The following is an 11,150-nucleotide window of genomic DNA, read 5'->3' as shown; positions in this document are numbered from 1 at the left end:
TAATGATACCTACGCAACAAGGTATTAGGGAGATTAAATAAGAAATGTAATGCAGTTAGAACAGTACCTGGCACATAGTATTTACTGTTATCAAGTTGTACCATTTATTTTTAGATTTTATTCGTTTATTTTTTAGATGAGAGGAGACAGGGGGAGAGAAAGAGAGAGAGAGAGAGAGAGAGAGAGAGAAGGGGAGAGGAGCAGGAAGCATCAACTCCCATATGTGCCTTGACCAAGTGAGCCCGGGGTTTCGAACCAGCGACGTCAGCATTCCAGGCCGTCGCTTTTACCCACTGCACCAGCACAGGTCAGGCTCAAGTGATGAAAAGAGAAAAGGAAGTTGTCTCATTTTACAACTCCCACTTAATTTTGAGCTATGGGGAGCTCATCAACTTGTTCATCTCACAAGTGGTCTCCTGCCTCATTTGGGGGTCCCCTGCTCCATACCTATGCCACATTGATAAACTGCTCCCACAACCATGTGTCCCACTACACTAATAAAGGGGTGATTCCACTTTGCACAGGCAAGCACCCGTGAAAGTGATGTTTTCCCCTCAAAGGCGCATTCAGCCAGTGAAGTTTTTCATTGTGAGTGGAAAAAAACGTTCTGCAAACTCCAAGGGTCTCCTCCAATGTCTGGAGCGGTTAATGCAAATAAGTCGTCTACTTCATTTTGAAGACCCCCAAAGCACCCTAAAGATAATCCCCTCTAGTTTGAGACCTAACAGTACCATGGTTTGTTCTATAGCGATTTAAAAAAAAATCTCTGCTCATGATCGAGCTCCTAGCATCCCAGAACCTCTCTCTCTCTCCCAACCTCTCCCTGAGCCTCTTCCCCCAACTTGGGTGTCTCTTTGTGTTGTGTTTCAAAGACTACTAAACTCATGACTCAAGCGCTCCCAGGAATTACTCAGTACAAACTCCCTAGAAATGAATGAAAGAAGGAAGGAGGAAGGAAGGAAGGAAAGTTAGTTACTGCGTTGCTAGGCAGAAGTGATGAAAGGAGAAAAGGAACGTTGGATGGCCAAGCCGCGTGACGACTGGCTGGCCCCCACAATGGGAGTTCCGGGAGAGCAGAGAACGTAGGGGGCGATTTCTTTAGGAGAGGTGATCGCAGTTCAGCAGGTCACGACGTGGTGGGCGGAGAGCAGCGCTGCCCACTTTTCGGGTCCCAGGCGGGCGGGGCGGGGTCGGGCTTGAGCCGCGGCCGCACGGGAGCCTGTGCACTGTGACCTCAGCGCCTGGAGGGGCGCCTGGAAGGGCTGAGGTCTTCACAGTTGAGAAGATGGCGGAGCGCGCCGCCAAGGGCGGCCGGACCCGCCTGAGGGGGATGCGGAAACACAGGGGTGAGTGAGCGGCGGCTTCTCCTGGGGAGGAGGGTGCGGGGCCGGGCTGCGCCGGACGCGGCTGCGGAGACCGTAGAGACCGTGCGGTGGATACCAGAAAACTTTCCTCCGGAGTTGCCCCTCCACCCCCGCTGGAGCCCCTAGGGCGGGACGGGAGGCCAGCGCCGCCAATGGCCGGACCGCTCGAGCGCGGCGCGACGGGACCAACGGGACCAACGGGCGTTCGAGGGCGGAAGGCGGGGGGCGGCCTGGAACCCTGGACCTGCCTGCTGTCGGGGGGCTGCCGGCGCTGGAATGCGGGCGTCAGGCGGGACCCGGTGCGCTAGGACCGCCTCCGCGGCGGCCCGTCCAGGCACCAGCGCTGGGACTTTTCCTTCTGTCCAGTGCGCTCGCGCTCGGCTTTTTTCCCCAAGCTCGCTTCCCTTGCCACGCTCCAAAAGCTTACCTTTGCCATCCTCCTGGTCAGAGTCGGGTGAAGAGAGCCAGAGCTGGAAGGAAACTGGGCTCTCTTTTCTTGATTCACAGGACTTCGCCAAGAGGTCACCTGCCGTGGGACATCTTGCTGAATTGAATCAGAGCGCTTTTCCCTAACTATCCCATCACCAAAACGTTTTCCCTCCAAATGGTTAATTTTGTAAAATGTGGCAGCGCTTTGCTTAGCCCAGGAGATTGTTCCACTACCTGAGCAGGATAGTATTTCTTGCTTGTGGGATGTTGCTTTCCGCCAATTCTCAATAAAACTATCTCATTGATTTTTATTGAAATCTTTAGGGTTTTTTTTCCATTTGCAGTGGAAAAGTTCATTTAGATTGGCTGCGATTGGGAGGCATTATGTTATTTCAGAACCCTTTGAACTAACTCGCCAAAGAATGTGCCAGAAGCAAATACACTTTCATCGTTCTGTCGGGAGAAAAAAACTTTTCTGTCTCGGAAAGACAGTTTGCAATAAATTTCAGATTGCTTTTATTGCTTTTGGACACCTAAGACTCTCTGACATTAGTTTATATCATTGAATTAATGTTGGTCAAATAAGTTTGTAAATATGATGCATATGATGGCTCACTTATAGTTTGCATTGGGGGATGGGCAATGGCAGATATAGTGGTCTCAGGTTGCAGGTCGCCTTCCTGATTGGGAGGGGCCGTTGTCTTGCTAATGTTACTGGAAGGGAGATTCTGCCCCCACCACCGAGAGGTGCACGAGAATTTCTTTTTCTCTCCTCCCTGATCCCTTGCCCTCCATGGGAAAAGCAGGTTTTCTGCTTTCCCTTGGCTTTTCCTGTGGCTTGCCTGTCTTCGTGAGACACCAATAAACAGAATGGCCCACCATCCTCCAACTCCGCCATTTCTTTACCGCCTGCCCAAATTTAATGAGAACCTGTATGTGAATGGCCATGATGGCGGCTGCAGCCCCTGGCTTTACAATTAAATTAACCAGCATTACGGATAACATTTGTATATTGAATGGTGACAAGCATTTGAAAGTCTTGTGTAGGATAGTTGCTTAAATTGACCATATTTCAAATCAGAAACTCTAAAAGTCATGCAAAAAAGGCTTAACACAAAACTTTGCTGCCCATTTTCTATTAGAAATTGAAACATTACATGCTAGACCAGAACTGCCCTCCTGGTCTCAGCGTTTGCTGAAGGCGACAAAGAGTCAGTGAAATATTTTTGCCTACTCTGGCAGTTGCTTCTTTTTATTATGTTGTCCGAATAACGGTGAGTAGCACTAAATCTCTCATCTGTACCCCTTAATTTCATAGTATGCTCGTTCTCTGCCACAGCCATAGCCCTTTTTAATATTTATTTATTTATTTACTTATTTATTTATTGTGACAAAGAAAGAGAGTCAGAGAGAGGGACAGATAGGGACAGACAGACAGGAAGGGAGAGAGATGAGAAGCATCTTCATTGTGGCACCTTAGTTGTTCATTGATTGATTTCTCATATGTGCCTTGACCATGGGGCTACAGCAGACCGAATGACCCCTCGCTCAAGCCAGCGACCTTGGGCTCAAGCTGGTGAGCTTTTTGCTCAAACCAGATGAGCCCGCGCTCAAGCTGGCGACCTCGGGGTCTGGAACCTGGAACCTGGGTCCTCTGCATCCCAGTCCGATGCTCTACCCACTATGCCTCCGCCTGGTCAGGCAGCCATAGCCCTTTTGTAACAACAAAAAAACCCTGTTCATTTTTTTGCAATCTACACCCTTTTCTAACTAGTAAAAGTGCTAGTTTATGTGATCTGATATTTCTGTTAGTACCGAAGAAAGGATTTGGGGAAGAAAGGTCATGGGCAGCTAGGGTTCTCAGGAAATCAAGAGCAACATCTGTGGCAGATGATATAGAATTGCTGAATAAGTATGGAGTGATTATTTATTATATAATAATGGGATTAAACATTTTGGGACGATTGTGCTTATATGTAGCCTTAGGACGATTATCACCATTTTTTTTTTTAAGATTTTTTATTCATTATAGAGAGGAGAGAGAGAGAGAGAGAGAAGGGGGGAGGAGCAGGAAGCATCAACTCCCATATGTGCCTTGACTAGGCAAGCCCAGGGTTTTGAACCCGCAACCTCAGCGTTTCCAGGTTGACGCTTTATCCACTGCGCCACCACAGGTCAGGCGATTATCACCATTCTTAACTAATTGTCATGAACTGTTCTTCCTTTCTTGCATTTAGTTTGCAGTAGTGGAGCGGACCTCTAATAAGACAGATTGTGTGTGTGTGTGTGTGTGTGTGTGTCTGTGTGTGTGTGTGTCTGTGCGCGCGCGCGCACGCGCGCGGGGGGGGGGGGGCGCCCAAAGAGAAGCAGAATGTTTCCACTGTTTTGAAGACAGTAATGAGCTAAAATGCTTTATGTCCGAAAGGGGCTTCAAAATCTTAGTAATATCTTTTAAAAACCTATTAAATGTAAGCATGCTTTTACTTTGGCACTCCAGTGGCACTAATTTTTGGTTCATTTCATTCTGAGCCTTATATTAGGCTAGATAGGATGAGTGATTGTAAGTTTTCCCCCTGGGAGAATGGTTTTCTTCTTGTAATGTCTTTTACACTTTTCTTTAAACATAGTCCTGTCTTACCCACAGCGTAATGTGCTTTCTTTAAAATAAAAAAGAAAAGGTAAATGCTTTGTTTTAAAATCTTTCCACTGCTGTATTTTTCAAAGTGTATTTTAAGTCCAAACCCATATATTTATATTTTATTGATTTCATTTTGAATCATCTTTATATATTTACATCTTAATTTCTTTCTTTGATATTCTAAATGAGTAACCTTACAAGTAGCTGGGGTGGGAATAATGAAGGAAGTCATATAGAGGTTAACGTGGCTTTGTACGGTGGTATTTATGTAATATTTCAAAGTAAAGTTGCTTCTCAGTCTACATTTGAGTCAGGTTCTGGCTTCATTGCTACCTGTGTGACCTGGGACAGTTCTGTTTAGCTTCAGTTTTCTCATCTGTTAAAAATGACAAAAACAGTAATATCCACTTTATAGGATTTTTATGATAATTTGATAAGGTAATACAAGTGAAAAGAACTTTGTATATGGTGAAGTGGTGTCCATTATTTGTTAAGGCAATTTTTAGGAAAGTACTGTAAATATGTAGATTAAGATTCATAAATCAGTTTTAGTAATAAACTGTATGCATTTTCTTATTTGATCTCTAGAGAAAGGAACTGTTTAACCTTAGTTTGGATTTAGAATTAGTCCAAGAACCACAGAAACACTGTAGTATACTTCTTGGTACTTTAAAATAAATGGTAAATAAATCCCTTCATTCCATAGAGTTGAATAAAACATTCACTCTGTTCAGTCCAGACATGAAGGCTTTCTCCACTGCCCGGATGTTTAAAATCATTTTTAGAGTTTTCCTTTTTGGTGAATGTATTTCTTGCCAGTAAGAATTTGTATATAAAGATCTAAAAATCAGATTTTATGTCATTTATCACATTCACATTCGTGTGGTTTGGTTCATTATTGCCACCACAGCTAATTCTGAGGTTACTTCTGTTTAATAAAATATCTATAAATCTGATAAAATTGGGCATTTTGAAAGAAATTGTCCTTTTTGTCAGCTAAATTGGGCCAAAATATGGACTTTTCTTAGGACTTCTAAGAAACCAAACATGCAAAAACAACTTGTTTTCTTTGTGCTCACGTGGAAATGTTGTAAGTGAAAAGGGGGTATGTAGGAGGGCTTAATTTATAGGTTATGTAAGAATTTTTCTTAATATACTACTCAAATTCGAAGGGACATTGTGGTCTACAGAATTGCCAGCAGTTGAATTATTAAGGAAGATGAGAAGAGTCTAATCTTCATATATTATATGAACTATTAGGTCTCTGGGGTAAAAACAAAAATCCATTTTCCCTTTTGAAATGGAGATCCCTATGGCGGCCATTGCAACATTACTTTCAGGGTCACTCTGTGAAATGGGTGGCAGGTATCTTTCACTGGTGGCAGCTAACACCTCAGAGTTCCTTCATTCGTTCTGTGAGAACAGGGACAGCACTTCTGTTCTTGTAATTAGTTTCACTGCCCATCTTCAGCGTTCTATTCTTCTTGATACTTAGAAACCAGAACTGTGTGCAGTATCAGAGGGCCATATTTTTTGTGCTTTTATACCCAGGGTAGAAGAGACTTTGCATTGTTATTCTTCAGATTCTTCCTGAAGATGCCCAGTATTGTGGGGCATCTTAGAAACAACCATATATGGAATTAAAAATTTCAGGGAATCTTCTGTAATAACTTGTATATGTAGCACCCTAGAATGTTAGTTTTTCTTTCCCTCACATTGTGCTCATCTTATATTTCACCCCTATTGAAGTTTATTTTCTTTTTAATTTAAGAGAAGTTGGTATTCAATATTATATTAGCTTCAGGCGTACAATAGAGTGATTTGACATTTATACTGTATACCTTACACTACAGTATGATCGCCACACTAAATCGAGGAACCATCTGTCACAGTGCAGACTCATCGCACTACTGTTGTTTTCCCCTTCCCCTTGTCCCCACAGCCCCCAGCCCTTAATGAAGTTTATCACTTTTTCACCTGTATGTGCGAGACATATGTAAATTTTTATTGTATAATTTTTGTTTGCTTGATATTTTTTTACATAGAACAGTATGGTCTCACTGGAAATTCCTTGAGTGGTTCTCCCACCTTCACTGTGCATCAGAATAGAGCTTTTAGCAACTGAAAAGGCCTGAGTCCCACTCTTAGGGAATGGGGGCTGGGAGGGGAAGGCATTGCTAATCTTTGGAAAGCAATTTAGGTAACTGCAGCCAGCATAGAATAGAAAACCCCTGATCTAGGTTATTTATGAATGGACTTCTAAATGTCCCGCCCAATCTCTGAGGATCTCACTGTTGACACATTTACTTCCAAATTAAGAGCGGTAAACTCCAAATGTTTTGTAAATTCCCGGGTTTATGGTGAAATATTGTTTCCAATTCCTTGCCAGCTCAGTTTTCCTAGTACTTGGTGTAATTAATGTCTTGTCTGACACATTTTTGCAAGTTACTCATCATTATTAGCTCCTACTCATCCACAGTCTTGTGCTGCTTCCCCCTCTAACGAGTCTCTGTGCCCACAGATAGGCTGTTTGTCACACCCACAGCACAGTTTTAATTATTTTTTTGTGAAATTGTGTTGAACATCATGAAGTCAGTATCCCTTTGTTGTTGACTCATGAAGTGGTCATGACTTCGCCTTATGGAAGATACACTATCCTTTATCACCAAAGAAATAATTACTGTGCTTTGCAACCCCCTGTATTAACTGTTTGTCTTCTTAATAGCTAATCCCTTTATCTCACTGTATTTCAGTTGCCACTGCCCACTCCCTTGCTCAGGACAGATGTAATCAAATTGAGATTAGCATTATTTCATCCAAGGCTTCAAATACAAGATCAGCATTTCCACTAGGTATAATTTCTAGAAAGCTTTGATAGATGTCAAAGTGTCATATCATTAAAATTTGATATCCTATCAATGTCTAACTATGTTCTTTTTTTAATGATAGAGGGATCTGTGCTACAAAGTGATATAAAGCAACAATTAGCAAAGGAACGCAGAGAAGAAAAAAGAAGACAACAAGATGGTATAGTTTTGACTTTTAAAAAAAATCAAAGTGGATGAATTTTATATTAAGATTATATATTTCCAAAGTGGTTTTACTTAACTTTTCCTAATATGTTTATATGATAGACGGCACTTTTCATAGTATGCATTATATTGTATTAAGTGCTTACAGTAAATGAGATAAAGAAGGCCCATAACAAATATTTGACCAAATTGTTTAACTTTCTAGTAGTAATTTTTGTTTGCTTTTATTTTCTGAAAACTAAGGTATACATATCTCTTCAACATTTGTAGAAGCAAGCAGAATGGGATGTCAGTAAAATGGCACTAACCATGAAAATGGAGTTGCTAATAATCCTAACATAGATATGGCAACTTTCACTAATTGCTATGCTTTTCAAGTGTAACTTTGGATCCACTGGAATCTAAAAGAATAATCTTTTCTATACCTTGAGAGAATGCTTTTTCAATAGTGTTTCTGTCCTCTGGTCTTGTTAATCCACTGACAATACTAGTTAGTGCTCAATTTCATTGAAATGGAGTATCAATTACCTTTGTTTTGGTGAGGAGCTGTTTTCTTCCTAGCTCTAAGCAGGAGACTATTTTACAACTGCATAGATGCTTTCCAGGCTGAAGCAAGGGGAAATCTGAATACAGGAAAACATCAAAATGGGGTTATGTGACTGAGCCCATGAACTGCCATGCTTAATATGGTCTGTACAGATGAGGACTTTGAAAGAAGTTTCCTAGTGGAAATTAAACAAAACAAAATAAAACAAAACTTGCTGGCTATGTGTTTAAAACAGTTTTTAAAATTGATATTAGAGAGAGGAAGAGGAGAGAGAGAGAGAGAGAGAGAGAGAGAGAAACATTAACCTGTTCCTGAATGTGCCCTGACCAGGGATCAAGCCCACAACCTTTGTGCATAAGGACAATGCTCTAACCACAGAGCTCTCCACAGATTCTGATTTTTAAAATTGATTAGAGAGAGAGAGGGAGGGAGGGGAAAAGAGACATACAGAAACATCAGTTTGTTGTTCCACGTATTTATGCAATAATTGGTTAATTCTTGACCAGGGATTGAACCAGCAACCCTGCCATATCAGACAATGCTCCGACCATACCTGCACTGGCTATGTGTTTTTAAAAATTCTAATTTTAATGTGTACCCTGTTAATCTGGTGAGGTTGGACTTCGGCTCAAATCAGCAGAAACATCACATGAACAAAATTATTTTTTAATTTGGAATTTTAGTTCAGACAGGATGAGAGTCATCTAAACTACCTTAGTTCTGAAGTTAAATGAACACCTAGTGAAAATGTATCTTTGGTGGCCATCTCTGTTTATTTACATATGTGTAGTTATTATTGCAGTCTGTTACTAATAAAAGAGAGATAATAAGGTATTAACTTTCTCCTCTGTGTGTAATGTGGAAAACTTAAATATCTTCTTGACTCTTATACTTTGTTTTTTGAATATTCAAGCTACTAAAGAAATACTACTTGAAAAAGAAAGGAAGTCCAGGATTCATTATGAAAAACAGATGGAAGAAAAACAACGAAAGCTGCAAGAGCAAAAACAGAAAGATGAACAGCGAAGAATATGTGCAGAAGAAAAGCGAAAGCAGAAACTGCGGGAAGACAGGGTGCTGTATTGGCTGGGTCTGGGATACTTTTTTTTTTTTTTAGGCTTTCTCTGCCTATACTGGTCCAACCTGTGGAAAGGGAACGAATCCAGTTCTTCCCTTTTTCTCTTCAACATTAAGGTTCTTGCCCCTATCCAAATCAGATCCCAGGAGTTGAGACCCACTGGCTGAGGTCAAGAGGAGCCTTACATATCTAGGACGAGAGCCCTGGCCACCTTCAGGACATGGCACTCGAGGTGCCTGCGGCCTGGGGTTTGCTCTGAGTGCCTCTCCTTCCTACCAGAAAGCTTTCAACGTTGGCCCATTTCCCAATCTGCACAGCCCCACTGTATGGCCTGCCCTGACAGGGCCCCTATGTTACAGGCTGCCTTCTCACAACTACAACTCTTAAGTGCATGGCTGAATTCCACACAGTTCCAAGCGGTGCCCCTTCATGCATTCGCCTGCCTGAAACCCTCTTGTGTTCACAGACACCCTCTCCCTCATGTTCCTCGCATTCCCTTCTCTGTTGTTTTTATTTTATTTTTTCAGAAACAGAGAGAAATAGATAGGGACAGACAGACAGGAATGGAGAGAGATGAGAAGTATCATTAGTTTTTTTCATTGCGACACCTTAGTTGTTCATTGATTGCTTTCTCATATGTGCCTTGACCGTGGGCCTTCAGCAGACCGAGTAACCCTTTGCTCAAACCAGCGACCTTGGGTTCAAGCTGGTGAGCCTTGCTCAAACCAGATGAGCCCGTGCTCAAGCTGGCGACCTCGGGGCCTCGAACCTTTGTCCTCCGCATCCCAGTCCGACGCTCTGTCCACTGCGCCACCACCTAGTCAGGCTGTTCCAGGACTGTCTTTGTGCCATTTTTTCTCCATCCATGATCTGCTTCTACTTTCTTTGTCTTTCTGAAACATTTTCTGTGGCTGTTTGTGCTGTGTTTCTTCACATTTTAGTATTTGATGGACTCTCATTCAGAATTTCTGTCATTTTGTTTTCCTCTGTAAAATATCTCCTTCATTTACTTACCTATGTTTAAGATAAAGGGAGAGAGAGAGAGATCAAGAGAAGGAATATAAACTGAGTAAAGACAGAGAACCAAAGAAAGTAAAACAGAAAACTGTGTGCAAAGTACAGGAAGGTCTCTGGAGGAGAGAGACAGTCCCAGTAACAGAAAAAAATACCATCTTAGAGAAAGAAGAACCTGAGAGAGAGAGAGAGAGTGCCACTGTAAGAGAGTACAGCAACATGACACTGCAGATGGAAAGGGAACCAGAGACATGGCTGGAGAGGAGGCAGGCAGACAAGGAGATGGCCAAAGAAAATCAACTCCAAAGGGCTAATGTGGGGGAGCAGAGCAGGGACCATGGGACACTATAAGAAGGCTGCAGGTAGATCAGGCAGAAAAACCCTCCCAACTCTGGTGCTGGGGAGGGGCATTAGGGGTAAGTCTGAGCACAGGTTCATTCAGAAATCACTGCGTTTGGAAATAGTTGGATAAAGTATTTAGGAATCAGTAATGTTCTGCTGATACAAGATGTATCTCTGTTTTTAGTCTTTATTATCTACCTTATGAGTTTCTAAGTAATTTAGAACAACTCTGTGTTATAAAATATAATTTTAAAATACTGCCCTTGCATGAATTTTTTGATAAATTTTAAGAAATTACTACTCTCGCCTGACCAGGCAGTGGTACAGTGGATAAAGCGTCGAACTGGGATACAGAGGACCCAGGTTCAAGACCCCGAGGTTGCCAGCTTGAGAGCAGGCTCATCTGGTTTGAGCAAAAGCTTGCCAGCTTGGACCCAAGGTCGCTGGCTTGAACAAGGAGTTACTCGGTCTGCTGAAGGCCCGCGGTCAAGGCACATAGGAGAAAGCAATCAATGAACAACTAAGGTGTCGCAACTAAAAACTGATCATTGATGCTTCTCATCTCTCTCTGTTCCTGTCTGTCTATCCCTCTCTCTGTCTCTGTAAAAAAAAAAAGAAGAAGAAATTACTACTCTCCTCAGAGGATATGGATGATTCTCCATTTTCTTGTATGTGTATCCTATTTGCCCTCAGAAATCGTGGGGAG

The 11,150-nt window shown here is 42.3% G+C and overlaps 1 protein-coding gene across 4 annotated transcripts in view; it reads left to right on the top strand.

The window, feature by feature from the left end:
* Positions 1-1,084: 1,084 nt before the first annotated feature.
* Positions 1,085-11,150, top strand: part of MAP7D3 (MAP7 domain containing 3) — a 55,690-nt gene continuing 45,624 nt past the window's right edge. For all 4 annotated transcript variants that reach the window (XM_066356308.1, XM_066356306.1, XM_066356307.1 and 1 more), the window contains exons 1-4: positions 1,085-1,346; positions 7,185-7,283; positions 7,381-7,458; positions 8,924-9,084. In XM_066356308.1, the coding sequence (XP_066212405.1) occupies positions 1,286-1,346; positions 7,185-7,283; positions 7,381-7,458; positions 8,924-9,084 (399 nt within the window). In that variant the 5' untranslated portion in view covers positions 1,085-1,285. The remainder of the gene's footprint in view (positions 1,347-7,184; positions 7,284-7,380; positions 7,459-8,923; positions 9,085-11,150) is intronic.

Source organism: Saccopteryx leptura, chromosome X, assembly GCF_036850995.1.
Source record: "Saccopteryx leptura isolate mSacLep1 chromosome X, mSacLep1_pri_phased_curated, whole genome shotgun sequence".
NCBI classification, from domain to species: domain Eukaryota; kingdom Metazoa; phylum Chordata; class Mammalia; order Chiroptera; family Emballonuridae; genus Saccopteryx; species Saccopteryx leptura.
This window is presented reverse-complemented; position numbering and strand designations above follow the sequence as displayed.